Source organism: Carcharodon carcharias, chromosome 2, assembly GCF_017639515.1.
Source record: "Carcharodon carcharias isolate sCarCar2 chromosome 2, sCarCar2.pri, whole genome shotgun sequence".
Lineage (NCBI taxonomy): Eukaryota > Metazoa > Chordata > Chondrichthyes > Lamniformes > Lamnidae > Carcharodon > Carcharodon carcharias.
Window position 1 is genome coordinate 172443651 of NC_054468.1, and position 19865 is coordinate 172463515.

General features: G+C 41.8%; 1 protein-coding gene across 7 annotated transcripts in view; it reads left to right on the forward strand.

The window, feature by feature from the left end:
• LOC121292611 (girdin-like) overlaps window positions 1-19865 on the forward strand; it is a 334505-nt gene that overhangs the window by 105781 nt on the left and 208859 nt on the right. For all 7 annotated transcript variants that reach the window (XM_041214804.1, XM_041214830.1, XM_041214822.1 and 4 more), the window contains exon 8: window positions 8244-8410. In XM_041214804.1, coding sequence (XP_041070738.1) covers window positions 8244-8410 — 167 coding nt within the window. The remainder of the gene's footprint in view (window positions 1-8243; window positions 8411-19865) is intronic.

Below are 19865 nucleotides of genomic sequence, written 5' to 3' on the forward strand. Positions count from 1 at the left end.
TGAACCACAGATGTAGGTGGTTGCCATCTTTGTCATTCACCACATGGGGCAACAAAGCCTGTATAGCCTGCCTAATCCCTAACACCCAGTTATAGTGTACTGGTAAGTAAAACATCCATTTATGGTGTGAAAAATTGAGGCTGGCTGGCTAAAATGAGGATAATGTGTTTTGGCTAGAAAGGGAGTGGGTCAACTTTTACATCAAGTATATGCAAAACATGATTTTTAGGGTTGAAAAAATAAGCCTTAATTGCTGGGTCATCTTACATGCCACGATCAATGGTATGTGAAGCAAAATATGAGCCACTTAAGGAGATATTAGATCAAATTACCAAAAGTTTAGTAAAAAGGTGGTTTCTAGGACTGTGGAAGTGAGGTGGAGAGGTGTTGGGAGGATATTTCAGTGCTTGGAGATAAGGAAGCTGAAGGTACAGGTACTAATTGTGGAGCAATTAAAATTGGGGGTGCACAAGAGTTCAGAATTTGAGGAGAATACCTTGGAGAGTTGTGGGGATGGAGGAGATCACAGAAATAGGGATGACCAAGGTCAAGGAGGGATTTGAAAATCAGGGTGAAAATTTTAAAATCAAGACATTGCTTGAGTGGGAGCCACTGTAGGTCAGTGTGCACAGTGGTGATCAGTGAATGGGACCTGCTGTGACTTGAGACATGACAGCAGAGTTTTGGATGACTTCAAGTTTACAGAGGTTAGAATGTGGGAGACCAGCCAAGAGTACATGGGAATAGTCAAGTTTAGAGATAACAAAGGCATAAATGAAGGTTTCAGCAGCAGCTGAGTTGAAATTGTTAAGAAACCTAAATTTACCTTGGTGTTGATCTTGGAGGTCAGGAATTTCAACACCCGTTGGATCTTTGACTTCCTGCATGTGCACAAGCTGGGAGTGGGCTGCACGTGCAGTTCTACATCTTTACGTTCTTTGGGCCTGCGCATAAAGAGAAACGAAGGGCACGAAAATCCTGGGTCAGGTGACCGAGAGCGGACTGCCATGGAAGACTAGTGTCCCAGACAGAGAGAGGCCCCAACAAGGGAAGAGGGGATAGGGAGCAATCCAAAAGGAAGCCCCAGATAGAGGACAGAGATAGGACAGACAACAGTCCAGTTAAGTTGAAGGGAAGAGAGGAGCAGAGAAGCAGGCTCTAAACAGGAAAAAGGCTTCAGGGAGCAGACTTTTAAGTGAAGAAGGCAGCCAAAGGTTGGTGACACTATTCTGTGGACCATTATGACAAAGGTACCTCTTTGGAACAGTAGCATTCTGATCTTCTGTAACGATCTGAAGTTGTGTCTGTAATTTGGTGTTTGAGTGAGTGCTCGGGAATCCAGGGGAATGGAATCTCAGGAGACAAGAACGAAACCCTGCAAGGTGGGCTGATGTTGATGCCATCCGAGTCTGGTCATTGAAGAGAAAACCTGAAGACCCAAGAAGGCAGCTGAAGGTTGGTGACTCTGTGCTGTAGGTTGTATGGGCCTATGTACCCCTTTGGAGCATTAGTGTTCTGCTTGGTGCAGCCAAAGAGCTGAAATTGTACTTGAGTTGCTGCCTGAGTGTAGACTCGGGAATTAAGGAGAATGGAATCTTGGGAGACGAGATTGAAGCCTTGTGAGGTGGGCCTTTATTGAAAACATCTGAGTTGGAGTGACCCGGAGAGAATTCCAAGGCCAGATCTTTGAAGGTGAAGGTTGGAATCGCTCGTGAGAGAGAGAGACAGAGTTTTAGTGAGATTGATTGATTCGGTGTTACAGACATCTGGGTGGGTTGTTGAGAAATTTGTGGAATCTGTTTTGGTCACATTTGGCATTTATTATGCAGTGTGGTGTTTTTGACCATAGTTTGCCTGTTAATTCATATGTACCTCATATTAACCTTGAATGTTAGAGTATAAGATAAATATTGTAAATAGTTTTATCTTACTGACCTTGTGTGGTCAAGTTTATTTGTGTTTGTTCAAAACCTGTGGAATCTTGTGGCTTCATTCACTTAGTAAGGGTTTTAAACTCAAACTTTGTGCACTTTAAACAAAACATTGCCTCACCAGCAACCTGGGGGTCTGGCCAAGGATCATCACAAGATCGTTGAAGTTATGGAGCTGATCTTCACGGTGTGGCAACTGCAAGAAATGCAGGGAGGAGCACCAATCTTGGTACATGGCCTTTGATCCTCAAAAGCCTTCGACATTGTCAACCACAAAGTATTGGCTGCCCCCAAATGTTTGTCACCATCCTCCAAATGCTCCACAATGACATGCAAACCGTGACCCTGACCAACAGATCCACCACAGACCCAATCCACGTTCGCACTAGGGTCAAGCAAAGCTGTGTTATCGCACCGATGCTCTTCTCGAGCTTCCTTGCTGCAGTGCTCCATCTCGCCTTCGGCAAGCTCCCCGTTGGAGTGGAGCTAAATTGCAGAACAAACAAGAACCTGTTCAACCTCCGCTGCCTGCAGGCCAGATCCAAGGCCATCCAATCCCCTGTCACTGAACTACAATATGCAGATGATGCTTGCGTCTGCGTATACTCGGAGGCCGAGTGCCAAGCCGTTGTCAACACCTTCACCAAGGCATACGGAAGCATAGGCCTTACACTAAAAATCCGTAAGACAAAGGTCCTCTATCAACCTGCCCCCTCCACACCTCACTGCCCCCCACCCACCATTTCCAGTTATCAAAGAGGCCTCGGACAACGTGGACCACTTTATATGCCTTGGGAACCTACTGTCAACAAGGGCAGACATCAACGATGAGTTTCAACGCTGCCTTTCAACGCTGCCTCCAGTGTGCCAGCGCAGCCTTCGGCCGCCTAAGCAACAGACTGTTTGAAGACCAGCATGTCAAACCAGGCACCAAGCTCATGGTCTACAGAGCAGTAGTGATACCCATTCTCATATATGGCTCAGAGATGTGGACTATGTACAGCAGTCACCTCAAAACTCTGGAGAAGTACCACCAGCGCTACCTCTGCAAGATCCTGCAAATCCATTAGCAGAATAGGCGCACCAACATAAGTGTCCTCGCTCAGGCCAATATTCCCAGCATCGAAGCATTGACCGTTGATCCGCTGGGTTCAAGACCTCCCGAAGTGAAGGGAAAGCATCTGGGAAGGAGCTGAACACCTCGAGTCTCATCGCCAAGGGCTAGCTGAAGCCAAACATCAACAGCGAAAGGAGTGCATGGTAACCCGGACACCCCTACCACTGTCTGCCCCAGCTGTGACAGAGACTGTAGGTCGCACATTAGACTCTTCAGTCACCTGAGAACTCATTTTTGATGTGGCAGCAAGTCACCCTCGATCCTGAGGGACTGCCTAAGAGGCAAGTGTGTTAAACTCAAATTTTGTCTACTTTAAGCAAAATGTTATCTCGCCACCAACTGAGGATCTGGCTAAGGATCATAAGAAGATGGGTGAAGTTATGGAGCTGGAATTAGGTGGCCTTAGTAATGGCATAAATGAAGTTGGAAGCTCATCTTGGGATCAAGGGTGACACCAGGATTTATGACAAAATGGCTTAATCTCAGACTGTTGCCAGGGAGAGGGATGGAGTTGGTGGGGAACGGAGTTTGGAGTGGGAACCAGTGGAGCACAAGTGCTAGCATGAAATGGTTGGGCTGAATGGCCTATTTCTGTGCTGTATATTCTTTGTAAAAAGACTCTCTGAGAAGTAGTAGAGTCCTGTCAATACAAAGAACGTTACCTGATAATTTGCTTTAAGCTAAAATTTGCTGTGTACACATTGAACAGCTTAGTGGAGTCATCGCAGCAACATTTTAGTGGATATTTAAGTGAGTTTGGCTGTGCTTTGAAATTGTCACCTTCTTCACTGAATTCTGCTATGCAAGGAACTGATATTTCCAGTTTTGTTGTTGGTAGCATTATTTCCCTTGATGTTCTTTATTTTTATTGAAGTTTAATATTTTTAAAAAGAGTGGGGCCAGAACTTCTGATGAGTAATATTCAGTTAGATTGCCACGCAGCTCCTTTTTTTTAACTTATACTGAAATGGAACTGCATGTTTCTTTCCCGACATTCCGGGCCGGGTGAGAAAAGTGCAAAGCAGATGTTCAGGAGTCCCCTCATTCCAGTACAGCAGCGTTTGGGGGAGTGAAGCCACAACCCCTTTTTACAGTTCTAGCTGCTGTAAAGCAGATAGGTTTAGAAGTCCCAGCCACTTTGAGAAGCTAGGGAGAAGGTCAGTAGGTGGATTGGGGGTGGAGTGAGCTGGGACCAGGTAGGACAGGTTGGGGCCGAGGAGGACCGGTTGGAGTCAGGGGGCTGGTGGTGGGGGGTCGGATAGTCTGGGGGTGGGGGTTGTCTGGATTGGAGGCTAGGACAGTGGGGGGAGTGTCGGAAAGGTGGTTGGGGGCTGGGAGGGATCGGGAGGGAGGCTGGGAGGGTGGCCAGGAGTAGTCGGGGGTGGTTGGAAGGGTAGTGGGGGGGGGGTGGGGGGCGCGGAGGAGTAGTCCGGAGGGGGGAATCGGGAGTGCAGTTGGAAGGGGTGAGGAGTGATCAAGGGTTTAGTTGGGGTATTGGGGGTAGTTGGGGAGATTGAGGCTGAATTGGTGGTCCAGTGGGGGATCCGTCAGGGGAGGTCGGGGGGAGGTATCTGTACTATAGTTACCCAGGAGTTGCTAGTGGTTTTAATTCTTCTAACTTTTCCTGGGTAGCAACTCTGGTAAGAGTTGGATCCATCCGAACTCTCCGATTTAAAACAGAGTATCGGCCAGTTCTCGTTGCAGAGTAATTGCCCATCGGAAGTTTGACCTTCTGAGCAATTACCATACAGTGCACTCACCAACCCCCCCCCCACCCCTCCCCGTGCATCTTTTAGTGTGGGGGGGGGGAGGGCTGGTGGTGTTGTTTGTCTTCCCTACCCTGCACCCCCAATCTTCTGTGGGAGGTTGTGGTGGCGGGGGACACGGTGATGTGTGTGCACGCGGGGATGACTTCACTGGGGATTGGAAGTTTGGGGCCTCAGGTTTTCCAATTTGCCTTGTCTTTTGACGGGTTGGGTACAGTATTTCTAATGTAACAAAATAATGCTTTTTTTTAGGTGGGGGTCTAACCAACGTTTGTCAGTAGTTGCAATTAGAATTTCAGAGGCTGACAAAGATGCTGATTTTAGTTGTTCTGAGCAACCGTGGGCTTGTACCCGTCTTATATACCACCTGATTTTCATTGAAATATGGAAAGAAAAATAGGATGGGGTATAAATAGGTGGTTGATTCATTTTCTCATTCAGCAAAAAGTTAAAATCAACCCCTGAAAGTCAAGAGCAATGAAACTTGACCTACAGGTGAAGTCACTTGTCGGAGTGGTGTGCAAGGCCCATGACAGTAACCACATGGCAGGATGGGGTCTAAAGGAAGAAATAATGGAAGCTTGTCAGAGAGGTACAATAGTAATCATGGATTTTAATCTACACATAGACTGGAAAAATCAGATGGGCATAGGTAGCCTTTTTCAGGATAGATTCTTAGCACAACATGTTCTAGTGCCAATCAGAGAATAGGCTATACTAGAACTGGCATTGTGCAACGAGGTATGATTAATTAATGACCTCATAATGAAGGTGCCCCTAGGTAGCAGCAATCATATGATTGAATTTTACATTCAGTTTGAGGGAGAGAAGAGTGGATCTAAGGGTGGTATTTGAAAATTAAATAAGAGCAATTATGAGGGCATGAAAGCAGAGCGAGCTAAAGTGAACTGCCAAATTAGCAAAAGGAATAGGACAATAGAGATGCAGTAGCAGACATTAAAGGGGACATTTTGGAAGAGATAGAATAGATACACCCCAAGAGGAGAACCCAGCATCTGTGGTTAGCTAAAAAAGTTAAAGATAGTATCATACTTAAAGCATATATTGCACGAAGATGAGTGGCAGGCCAAGGATTGGACAGAATATAAAAAACAGCAAAGATTGAATAAAAGATTAATAAGGAAGGAAAAATTAGAGTATGAGAAAAAGCTAGCTAGAAATATAAAGACATAATAAAAGTTTATATAGATATTTACAAAAGAAAAGTTAACAAAGTGAGCTTTGTTGCTACAGGAAATGAGTCTGGGGAATTAATCATGGGAAAAAAAGGAAATGGCGGATGAATTGAGCAGGCATTTTGCATCGGTCTTCACTGTAGAGGATATAAGTAACATCCCAGGAATAGCTGTAATTCTGGAAATGGAAGGGAGGGAGGAACTCAAAAATTACAATCACCAGGGAAGTGGTGCTGAGCAAATTGTTGGAGCTACAGGCTGACAAGCCCTTGGGTCATAATGGACTTCATCCTCGGGTCCTAAAAGAAGTGGCTAGTGAGATAGTTGATGCGTTGGTTTTAATTTTCCAAAATTCCCTAGATTTGGGGAAGTTTCAATTAGATTGGAAAATAGTGAATGTAACTCCTTTACCCAAACAGGAAGGAGAGAAAGCAGGAAACTACAGGCCATTTAGCTTATTATCTATCATAGGGAAAATGTTGGAAGCTATTATTAAAGGCGGTATAGCAGGGCACTTAGATAAATTCAAGGTAATCAAGCAGAGTCAACATGGTTTTGTGAAAGTGAAATCACGTTTAACCAATTTATTTGAATTCTTTGAAGAAGTAACGTGCTGTGGATAAAGGAGAACTGGTGGATGTACTGTACTTGGATTTTCAGATGGCGTTTAATAAGGTGCCACATTAAAGGGTATTGCTGAAAATAAAAGCTCATGGTGTGGCAGATAACATATTGGTATGGATACAAGATTGGCAGAGAGTAGGCATAAATGGATTATTTTCTGGTTGGCAGGATTTAACGAATGGTATACCACAGGGATCAGTGCTGGGGCCTCAACTTGTTACAATTTATATAAATAACTTGGATGAAGGGACCGAAGATATGGTTGCTAAATTTGCTGATTATGCAAAGATTAGTAGGGAAGCAAGTTGTGAAGAGGACCTAAGGAGGCTACAAAGGAATATAAATAGATTAAGTGAGTGAGCAAAGACCCGGAAGATGCAGTATAATATGGGAAAATGTGAAGTTGTCCATTTTGGCAGGACGAATAAAAAACAAGCATATTACCTAAATGGTGAGATTGCAGAGCTCTGAGAAGGAGGGGGACTTGGGTGTATGAATTTTGCATGAATCGTAAAAGGTTAATATGCATGTACAGCAAAGTAATTAGGAAAGCTAATAGAATGTTATTGTTTATTGTCAGGGGAATTGAATACAAAAATAGGGAGGTTATGCTTCAGTTATATAGGGCATTGGTGAGACCACATCTGGAGCACTGTGTACAGTATTAGTCTCCTTATTTCAGGAAGGATGTAAATGTGTTGGAAGCAGTTCAGGGAAGGTTTACCAAACTAATACCTGGAATAGGGTGGGTTGTCTTATGAGGAAAGGTTGGACAGGCTAGGCTTGTATCCACTGGAGTCCATAATATTTGGAGGCGACTTGATTGAAGCACATTAGATCCTGAAGGGTCTTGACAGGGTGGATGTGGAAAGGTTGTTTCCTCTCAAGGGAGAATCTAGAACTAGGGGGTCACTGTTTAAAAATAAGGGGTCACCCATTTGAGAGAGATGAGGAGAAATGTTTTCTCTGAGGGTCTTGAGCCTTTGGAACTCTTCCTCAACAGGTGGTGGAAGCAGAGTCTTTGAATATTTTTAAGGCAGAGGTAGATAGATTATTGATAAGCAAGGAGGTGAAAGGTTATCGAGGTAGAAGGGAACCTGGAGCTGAGGTTGCAATCAGATCAGCTACGATCTTATTAAATGACAAGAGTAGGATCGAGGGGCTGAGTGGCCTACTCCTATTTCATATACTCGTAAAGACATTCAGATGACAGGAAAAATAAATCTAAAGCTAAAACCTTAATGAAGTTGTGTACAAAAAATAAACAAGCAATTACTTTTGGTATCTACAGAAAGTTACCAGCACTAATTATGTAATTGACATATGGAATGACATCTGTCTTCCTTGTATGAGAAGGTTTAATGCTTGCAGGCATATACAAATTTGTGAAAGAATAACTCAAATTGTTTATTCCTACCATACTAATGTTTCATTGATATGTTTTTTAAACTGTAAAAGTCTTCTGAACACTAGCTGTACTGGTTACCTCACTACCAGTGTCGTATCTATTTTCATCACATTTTAGTTCCAGTAAAATAAACATGATATGGAAAATTGTGCTGTATCTAGCTAAATAAAATAAAATGTATCTATTCATAATTATTTGCAGATCATTTTACATCTCAAACAAGAACGTGACTGCAACCAATCTCCAGTTCATGGAATAGCTCAGTCACCTACTGGCTCTCCAGGCATGCAGCATACTGAGAGCCGACAGCATTTGTCTGTTGAACTGGCAGACACTAAAGCAAAACTCAGACGGATCAGACAAGAAATGTAAGTACATGGTTTGGAAATATGCTTGGATTAAGGAGACTAGAGTTTAGTTTAGTTCTAGTTTACAGAAACCACTAGAAATGTGTTTTTGTTTTAAGTGTTTATGGGACAAAGAGGAATTTAACAAATAACATAGATGTAGAAGTGGAATACAGCAGTGAGAAATTTCTCCAGTTATTAAATAGATGAGCTAAGTGGCTTCCCTTTTCTGATATAAAACAGAACTGTAATTGCAATAGATCTGAAAAAATACGAACCAAGTAGATTTAAGAATGCCTCAATAGTAGAATGAGATTTTCCAACCCAAAACCAAAGTAACTATTTAGTTTTGAGTCCAAAAATATAAACTTTAAAATAGCGAGTTGTGTTGATGTCAGAAAATAAAAGTCAGGTTGTTGTATTCCTGATCTTAGCTATCTTGTGTGCCTCAGGGTTGCCACTTAACAGCAGAATTAGCAGAGATTATGGAGCGGATTTCCATATCTATCAGCTATAGGTAGCACATTCCCCCAAAACAAAACATTATTTTTTTTTTCAATTTCTTCTTAAAAGCTCCTTAAAAGTCAAAAAATGCTTACCTGTTGAGAACATTGTTTATCAGTTAACCTATGGTGTGTTAGTGATAGCAACTGGATTAATACATCAAGCTTTTAACTTGAAGTGTAAGAATGAATAGCCAAATGAAACCAACTGTCAGCCCTTGCCTTCTAATCTTTCCTTTGCATTGAACCCCAGTAAATTAGCAACTGCAGTGCTAACTTGTAAAGAAATTAAAATTGCTGCTGTTTATGTGATGCCATAAAATATGCTGATCGTTGTGCTAGAGTAGCATGCATGTACGGCATGTGTTGAAATAATGTTACAATGATAAAATAAAGATTTGCATGAATTTTGCTTGCTATGTTAATTCCAAACAACCTTATTTAGTTTATTTAAGTAGTATTTTATGTGATTGATAAACAGATGATCTATCTGTTTTATAGATAGATTAACACCTATTTGTAATTAACAAATAGACACTGTTATCACTTTGATCATTTTTATTCCCAGTTAAGGATTTTTGGTGGTGATAAATCCTGTGTTCTGATTATGTAATTAAAATACTGATGTATAATGTATCAATATTTATGGCAGTATTTTTGGATAACTTCAGAGCATGCAAAATATATTGAATACCCAGGAAGAAGCATTGTTAAATAGCTTGTGAAACAGTCTATATCCAGCTTTTTAAGTATGTCCATAGCTTGTTTGCAAACTGTTTATTTACTGATAAGCCAGAAAGGTGAAGATAACTAAAAAATGGTCCATGTGTAACTTTCCACAGGGGATCTGTTCACAATACAACACAATGCTTATTATTCATTTGCACCATTGGTGGTCAGAGATCTTGGGGGCTGGTTCTGGATCTACTCCATTGCACTAACTAGTTCATTAAGGGTGTGCATTTATCTAGCACCTGGCTGGTTCAGAACATGCAACTGATTAACTTCAGTAGGTTGTTATGGATAACTAGATTTTAATGTGTTCAGGTAATTTCCTGTTTTGAGCTCTGGGATTGCACAGTATACTTAATATGCTTATATATATGAAGCATTTAAAGCCCAATGGCATTCTGATCTATCAAAAAGTAATTTCTTAAAGGTAAATTACTGGAATTTGGATTGTTGTAGCTTGAATTCAGAAAATGGATATAACCTTGAGTGCTAATCTGTTTCATTTCGGAAGCATAAGAACAAGATAAAAGAAAGTATGCCATTGAAGTTTGTCTGTAGCAGAGGGAGTCTGCCTGTTTTATCACAGTCGTGTTTACAGATGTATCCACAGCTACCTCGGGTCATCCTTATATGATTGCCTACACAAGTTCACCCGGGAGGCAATGGATTATGCTATATGCTGCAAGTTGCCTACATATAACCTCCATCGCTGATTCAACACTGGTGACAGTCAAGGTCACACCTGCCAGGAATTTGAATGCCTACAATTCCTTGCAAGCAATAATGGTTATTCCACAGTAAACAGCTTCATAGTTCATTGATGCTTTGTTTCTCAAGGCAAGCACCTTTGTATCAGTTTCCCATGGAAAAGTAGAGTGCAGTTCTTTTGTCATAGAATTTTGCAAACATTCTGTTTGCCATGAAGTCACTTGGGCTCCTTGATGTAACGCCATGCTGCTCATGAACCCACGAACACTTTCATTCATCCAATCTCTTGTTGGTTAGTCATGAATGGCACAAATCATGTAGGTTAGAGTCTCATCTCAGGCAGCAGTCACAATTCTTTTAGAGACTGTCAATTGGCCCCGATTTGTTTGAAGAAGGGAGAGTTAAAGGAGGCCATTGTTAACTTGTTCACCCTTGGTAACCTTGTGATAACTGCGCGCACAAATTGAATGTAGATTTTTAAAATTCATTTACGAGATATGGACGTTGCTGGCTAGGCCCATCCCTAATTGCCCTTGAGAACGTGGTGGTGAGCTGCCTTCTTGAACCGCTGCAGTCCCTGTGGTATGGATACACCCACAGTGCTGTTAAGGAGGGAGTTCCAGGAATTTGACCAAATGACAGTGAGGGAATAGCGATATATTTCAAGTCAGGATGGTGAGTGGCTTGGAGAGGAACTTGCAGGCGGTAGTGTTCCCATGTGTCTGCTGCCCTTGTCCTTCTAGATGGTAGTGGTCATGGGTGAAGGTTCTGCCTAAGGACCCTTAGTGAGTTTGTGCAGTGCATCTTGTAAATTGTACACACTGCTGACACTGTTTGTATGTGGTGGAGGGGGTAAATGTTTGTGGAAGGGTTGCCAATCAAGCAGGCTGTTTTGTCCTGGATGGTGTCAAGTTTCTTGAGCGTTGTTGGAGTTGAACTCATCCAGGCCAGTGGGGAATATTCCATCACACTCCTGACTTGTGCCTTGTAGATGGTGGACAGGCTTTGGGGAGTCAGGAGGTGAGTTAATTGCTGCAGGATTCCTTGCCTCTGACCTGCTCTTGTAAACACTGTATTTATGTGGCGAGTCCAGTTCAATTTCTGGTCAATTGGAATCCCCAGGATGTTGGTAGTGAGGGAATTCAGTAATGGTAATGCCTTTGAATGTCTAGGGGTGATGGTTGGATGCTCAATTGTTGGAGATGGTCATTGCCTGGCATTTGCGTAGCATGAATGTTACTTGCCACTTGTCAGCCCAAGCCTGGATATCGTCCAGGTCTTGCTGCGTTTGGACATGGACTGCTTCAGTATCTGAGGAGTCACAAATGGTGTTGAACATTGTGCAATCATCAGTGATCATCCCCACTCTGACCTTTATGATGGAGTGAAAGCCATTGTTAAAGCAGTTGAAGATGGTAGGGCCGAGGACAGTACCCTGAGGAACTCCTGCAGTGATGTCCTGGAACTGAGGTGATTGATCTCCAAAAACTACAACCATCTTCCTTTGTGCCAAGTATGACTCCAACCTTTGGAGAGTTTCCCCCCTCATTTCCGTTGACTCCAGTTTTCCTAGGACAACTTGATTCCACAATCGGTCGAATGCTTCCTTGATGTCAAGGGCAGTCACTCTCACTCCCCTCTGGAGTTCAGCTCTTTTGTGCATGTTTAAACCAAGGAGAGAGTGAGTGCATTGGAACAATATCCCTTGGAATTTAGAAGAGTGAGGAATAATCTAATTGAAAACTAAAATTTTTAAAGGGCTTGACATGGTAAATGCTGAAGGATGTATCCCTGTCTGGGACATCTAAAACTATGGTTACAGTCTCCTAATAAGGGGTCAGCTATTGCAACTTAAAATGAGGAACTTCTTCACCCTAGAGGTTTGTGGATCTTTGGAATATTCAAGTTGGAAATGAGCTTATATTTAAGGGCTATGAGGATGGTATGAGAATGTGGAATTGAGGTAGAAGATCAGCCTTGATTGTTTAGAACAGCAAAACCGGCATGGGAGGCTGAATGCCCTACTCATGCTCCTATTTCTTATGTTCTTATGAGACTAATGCAGCTTCCAAGATAATAAAACACTGTTGTCATATTGAAACAATACTTCATGTGTATGGGAAGATCAGGAGATGTCTTGCAGTACACCCTGCTAGAATCTACTGGATGGTAGTTGTTGCTTGCTGCATAATTTTTTCAATGAAGATTCGAAACATGGTGGCAGGGAAGAACGCCTATCCACTGTCAAGACTAGAGGAGGAAAATAACCAGAAATTGCTGCTAGAAAAAATCCTTGAGGACAGGAAGAGTCATAAGACAAACACCTAACCTGTCCCTTTCACTAATCCTCTTTCAATGTAAGCACCATGCAAGTGCAGCTATACATTGACCAACTTTGTTCTCTGTACTGAGTTAACTGCCAGTGTCTTCCCTTTCAGTGGTGCTCCCATATCCTGTACCAGCAAAAAGGAAGGCCTTGATATTTACTGAAGGTATGTTTGGAATAATGATGGGCAATCCAGAAGTATAGGTTTCCAGGGAGTCCTGCAGATATTAACTTCAGGATGTCTTTTGAATTTTTTTTCAGGTTCCTGCTCTGACAGCCAGCATGATTGACAGACGAGCTTCCTGTCAGATGGGAAAATCTGCAAATTAAGGCTGCAACTGAGGAACAGAGAGCAGGCAGGGAGAGATTGTGGTCACAGAAGGAGGGGATGTGGAGGTGGGGACAAGATCGGAGGGGATGGGGGGAAAGTCAGCGCTCATGGAGCTGAAAGCATGTGAGCTTCTCGGAGCGGATGGGAATGTCCACAAGCAGTGCAGTAAATGCACTTGGCTTATGATTCTGGCCCAATCTCACCTCCCTTTACTGGGTGGATTTTCTGAGTCCCTGGGAACCTGACCAAAACTGGTTTACAAATAAAAATTCTGCAAAAATGGAGGCACGCAGCCTTCTTAAAATTTGTTACCTACACACCTCTTGAGAGCAGATTGGTTACTTATCCTGCCTTTAAAATCAGAAATGGGTTGGATTGAGTTTGGAATTTTCAAAATGTTATCTTCTCACCCAATCCAAAACAATCTGTATTGGGGTTAAAATTACCCATGAAATCAATGGACAAACTGCAATTCCACTAAGTGTGATGTATGGATATGGGTATAATTTTATTTATTAGCTTGCCGCTTTCCCTCCTGATTGCGTTTGGCATGCATCTTCTAGAACCTATCCGAGCATTCCTTCTAGATGCTCTTCCAGCTTAAGGAGTAATCATGATGATTGACTGCTGAGCACCAAGGAAAATCTCCCAAGGTTGATATTATCTTTACTTATTTCTGCTGGATCACAAACTGGCCTTGGATCTTGTTCTACCTTAGTGGTGATTGTTCCCGTCTGCTTTGTAGCACCTACCTTTAAGGAGGGGTACTTGATGGGTTGAATATACTGACCATACTCATCCAGCCTGCGCAAGCTCCCGGATCTCTGGCCTCACCCTCTCCCGGCAGCTTGACCCACTGGTGACTGTTGTGATGGCTCCAGCATCAGGACATGGTGGCAGCTGTCCCAGAGTTCAGCGTGAGGGTGGGGCCAGAGTACAAGTAATGTATAACCGAAAATGTCGACACTAATCAAAAGAAAGGTCTTAAAGAGTAAATAACGTGAAAGCAAAATTACTTTTAAGTGGGACAATCTGAAGTGAAACTTAATGTATTGGTTTTGTTTGCTACATAGTGTAGGAAAACCCAACCTACACAAACCTACATAACCACTTGAACAAAACCATGAAAGGTTATTGATGAAAATTTTGACACAGCTAAATGGTGAATTAATGAGAAGGCACACCATCAAATCAATAAAGGAACAGTTTGTGGCATTATTGTGACACAGCAGTTTGTAAAGGCTGAGTTATTTAAAATCCCAGAGGGAAACTTTAAACAACTGGCAAAACCTATATTTTCAATTGGTATGTTTTGAGTTGCAGCTCTAAATTCAGGAATAAGACCACCAGTTCTTGAGAGGTTTTTATATCAAACTAAATGAAACATTTATTAATTTACAACAAATTAAACACGTACACATGGAAACAAATTACTATTATCATAACTTTTTAACAAATTCCCAAATTAATCTCCACTAAGGCAACAATAACCAATAGACTTAAACAGACACCAGACAAAGCATTTTTTACCTTACGAATTCAAAATGAAATTTCTTTCAATTTGGTTCCTTTGCAGACAGCTGTAGGCTTATAGCTGCTTAGATATTACATGTCTCTGACCTGCACACACGAACTCTTCTCAGATAATGCCTAGCCTTTCTCTTTAAATGTAAATTCTCATTGTATCACCAGGCCCTTTGAGCCCCTCTCATAGTACCAATTTTATCAGTAATGTAAACATTGCTTGGTGTCTCCGAGCTAGGTGCAAGATTTCACTCCCACTCTTGAACACTCTATTTAAAAATGCAAACTGCTCCCAAGTTTATCTAATTGCCATTTCAAACCAATTTCTTTCTGTGCATCAAAGCACCCAGACTAGCTGGCTTTAAGCCAATTAACACACAAACGACTAAACCTCTTTTTTTTAAAAAATCCAATAACATTTACATTAATATCTCTTCCTGACAGTGCCAATAAATCAATGCAGTAATGCTCACAATCGGTTAATGAATTCATAGAGCATCAGGCATCAGCAGCTTTATTACACTAAAAAGCAATAAGCTTGAAATTAATAAAATAATGGAAAAAAACAAGTATTAATAAATGAATATAGCCATTGGCAGCAACAAAAATAAACTAAGATTAATTAAGAAGTGTAGAGCAGTAGCATCAATGAATTATTAAATAAATGGAACAGAAGACAATTCATTGATTCAACAAATTAATACCAGAGAATACTGGCACCTGCCAGCTAATCAATTTAAAGAATGCTAGCCGCCAACAAATGGATAAATTCCTAGAGCTATGGGTCATTATAAATTAATACAGCAGCAGCACCACCAATTCATTTATATGGCAGCAGTAAACACCTAACAAAGTAGAAATGGACCTTTTTACAAATCCGTTTGTGCTGCCATCACGCTGCAGCTTTGCACTGATTGTTGCTTCGAAGAAGCAGGAACAAGAAGAGCTAATGCTGACAGGGGAGGCAAGAGCATGGTGCACAGTGCGCATATAGCACCTTTAACATGATCAAATATCCCAAGTGCTTCACTGAAGTACTCTAAAGCAAAACTTGACACTGAATCACATAAGGCGATATTAGGACAGATGGCTATAAGTTTGGTCAAAGAGGTAGTTTTTAGGAATGTGCTTAAAAAATGGAAAGAAGTAGTGTGTGTTTAGGGAGGGATTTCCAGAGCTTAAGAGGTGTAGGCAGTGGAAGTCATGACCACCAATTGTGGAGCAATTAAAATAGGTGGTGCTCGAGAAGCCACGATTAGATGAATGTAGATATCTTGGTGGGGGGGTGTCTGGGGGCTCAAGGGAGATTAGAGATAAGAGAGGGACAAGGCCATGGAGGAATTTGATAACAAGGATGCAAATTTTTAAGTTGAGGTGTTCCTTGACCGGGGTCAGTGGAGTTCAGCAAGCACAGGGTACTAGATAAAAAGGACTTGGTATTAATAAGGGCAGCTGAGTTTTGAATAATCTCAAGTGCATTGCAATAGTCAAGTCTGGAGGTTATGGATGAGGGTCCCGACAGCAAATGAGCTGAGCTAGAGACGGTGTCAGGCAGTGTTACTGAGACAGAAATACTAGACTTAATGATGGTACAAATATATGGTCAGAAGCTCATCTTGAGGGCAAATATAACCTCTCGTTCAGGCTCAGACTATTATCAGAAAGAGGAACTGAGGTGGTAGTAAACGAATGGATTTGTAGCAGGCACTGAAGACTATGGCTTCGGTCTCCTCAATGTTTAATTGGAGGAAATTTCTGATTACTGGGCGTCGGACAAGCAGTCTAATAATTTAGCAGTACTGGAGTTGTCAAGAGAGATGGTGCTGAGATAGATCACAATGTCATCAGCATCCATGTGAAAAGTAATGCTGGTGTTTCTGATATTGCTGAGGGTCAGCAAGTGGTTGAGAATTAGGAGGGGACCAAGGATAGATCCTTGGCTAACATCAGAAGTAACAGTGCAGAAACATGAAGAGAAACCATTGCAAATGATGCTATGGCCACAGTAAGGTAGTAAAGAATGGAATGGGTCATTTGGGACAGTGCAGAAATGTTGGTGGATGATGTGGTCAACCTTGCCAAAGGCTGCAGACAGGTCGAGAAATACAAGGAGAGCTAATTTACCGTTGGCACAGTCAAGAAGATGTAATTTATGACTTTGATAAGAATTGTACTGTGTTAGGGATGGAAACCAGATTAGAGGGATTTAAGCATGGAGTTCTGGGAAAGATAAGTATGGATTGTGAGGTGACACCATGTTTAAGGACTTGAGAGAAAAAAAGGGAGTTTGGAGGTGGGTGATAGTCAACCAGGACAAACTGAATCATGGGTTGACTTTTGTTGAGGAGAGGGTTGTTGACAGCAGATTTAAAGGAGAGTGACTATGTAAAGCGAGAAATGTGAACAATTTTGGCTAATGTGCAGACCAGAAGGGAAAGTTGGATGGCCAGCAGTTTATTGGGTAGGGTCAAGGGAGCAGGAGGTGAGTCCCATCGGCAAGATGAGCTCAGGGAGGACATGGCAGGAAATGGGAGAGAAGTGAGAGAAAATGTGAATTTCGGAGGAAGCTTGCCTGGTAGGCTAAAAGAAGGGAGGGAAGTGAAAAAGGCAGCTGGTCAATTGGTTTCAGTTTTAGTGACAAAGAAGTCCATAAGTCCTCGCACTTATTGTTAGAAGTGACGAGGGTTGAGGACATGTGGGAGAGGGGTATTAGAAAATGGTTTCAGGGGAGACAGGTCATCTTTGTATTCCAAGGTGATCTTGGAATCGTGAGCAGTTTTGGTTGATGAGAGCGGGCCCATTAGTGCTTTATGTGGTCTAAGAAGATCTGGCGCTGAATGGCTAAACCATTTGTTCTCCAAATTCACTCAAGTCTGGGTCCTGAGGACTTAAAGGAGTTGAGATGAGTGTTATACTAGGGGAATGGCCAAGAGAGAAAGAGAGAGAAATGATTTAATGGAGACCAGGGCATCAAAGGTTGAGGTGAGGGTATGGTTTAGCACAACAGTAGCTGCTGAAATATTGAACAGAAGGCCAGTGACCAAACAGTGGGGATTTTAAAAGTGCAGTTGCAAATTAACTTGCTGTAGTATTTTCTAAGGCTGGATACAGGAGGTGGTAAATTTGAGATGTAGAAAGGGAATGCACATGGCGAGTGATACAAGGAAATGATCAGAAATGGCCTTATCTGTGATTGATATGATGGATGTAGAGAGGATACATGAGATGGCAAAGTCAAGGTGTCGCTGTGAATATGGGTTGCAAGTTTACATGGAAGGAGAGATTAAGTGAGGAAAAGAGCACAGTACATTCAACATAGAGCATAATGCGTTGAGATGGAGGTTAAAATCACCAAGAATGAGAAGTCATTTGGTGCAGAGATTGAGGAAGGAAAACTGAAGAAATCTTGGCGAGAAAAATGTTATTGTATTTGGGTGAGTGGTAGAGAGCAAAGACTTTAAATAAGAGGTGAGAGCAGTGGAACAAGATGAGATGCTTAAAGGTGAGCATGTTCTAGAGGAGCAGGGGTGTCAGACCAAGGTAATTTGGTGATCAGAGCCACATTGCCATCACCATGGTCTTAGTGGAGAAAGTGGAGAACGTATAGTTAGGGGGTGAGACTTCATTTGAGAGAATGTCCCATCACCCCTTAGCCAGGCTTCCATCAAGCCATGATGTCGATGTAATCATCCACAATAAGTTCATGATTTGTAAGGGCCTTGTTCGCAAGTGAATGGTCATTCTGGAGGGAAATATGGGAGAGGGGTGATCAGAGCTGATTCGCTGGTGGAGTTGCTCAGTAATCAGAGGGTTGAGGTGGACGGGAAAGAGATTTGCTAGATTAGCCCCTGCAGGCACGCTGAGTGGAAATTTCGGCAAGAGAGTAGGGTGGGGCAGTTGGGGATGCTGCTCATAATGGATCAGTGCCGAATATCACAATGATCCTTCTGAGGATACCAAAAGAGGGAAGCTGTAGGCTTATTATAGAGGGAGTGGAGCCTAGGTGGAAGGAAACTGGAGAATTATAGCCCAGTTAGCCTAACACCTGTTTGGGTTCTGAAGTGGGAAAAGAGCTTTACCAGAGCAGAAATGGGTGGGTGATATCCTTGTTGATTTTTTTTAACAGCAGAAAATAGGTCCTCAGGGCAAGACAGAGCCTGAGAAGGGAGAGAAAAGTATGGCAGAAGTAGATGGTCCTACTGCTGGTAGGGCCAAGGATGGGAAGGCCATGAGAGCTGACAAGGACTCATAGTGGAGAAGAAATAAATGAAAATAAATATATAAAATGAAAAATAGAAGGAAAAATATGGTAAAAATATAAAAAGTCAGCCAGAGCTTGATGTCTTGCCACAACAACACCAGTGGTATGAGGACTGAAAGCAGTTTTGCTTATTAAAAGCAAGAGAAAAATGTGTTACATGTGGGCATTACATAATTTTAAAAAATGTTAATGAATCACAACTGTAAATAGGAGTGACAAAGCAGAAAGTTCAATTTTAATGTATAATTTAATATGTTAGGTAATTGCAATAAATGGATTATGCTTTTGTTCCAAATATTTCAAAGTAAATGTTGAATAATTGATATAAGATGCCATTACATTTATAGTGCAAAATCACTTTGAGAGTGTTACTAGCATAGGGTAGGAGAAATGGTTTGTTATATCTTCACCTTTTCAAGAGCGGCAACAGAAATTTTTGAATTTAAATTCGTAAGTGGAGAAGTAATGTTATGACTTTGTTACCTGATTTTCCTTGCATTTTAAAATTCAAAGATGCACTAGGTAATGAAGGCCTAACTTTTATTCATGAATGTTAAGCTACCAAATTTACTTAATATTCAAGTTTAATTGGAGATTGTTCAAGTTTTAACCAACCGTGATTGGAGTTGCTGCATTATGAAGGACCGAGTATGATGATAGTGTATTTCAGACTCGCTCTCATGCCTGGCGCAATATACTACTTCCTCAGGCAAGCCTGTGTTTTTCTATTAAACAATGTATGATCTTATTTGCAGAGTAATGTGGAAAGTCACATGTTTAGAGTGAGCAGTAAAGAACCTTTGCTGCTAATTGGCTTGTGGAATATAGTACAAAGTGCCTTATACTCTTTAGATGACATTGACCATGAAATATTGATGGAGTATCAGCATCTGCTAGGCTACAGATCGAGTCTGTTAAAGTAAAATATACAAATTCAAATGTTTTCCTCACTATTGTCACCCTGATGAAGTGCAATGTAATACCCATTGATTGAATCAAAAGAGAGAATATTGCAAACTAACCAACATATGTTGGCCAAGTCATGTTACATGTAAAATTCAACTGCTTGAAGAAGGAAGGTGTTTTACTCA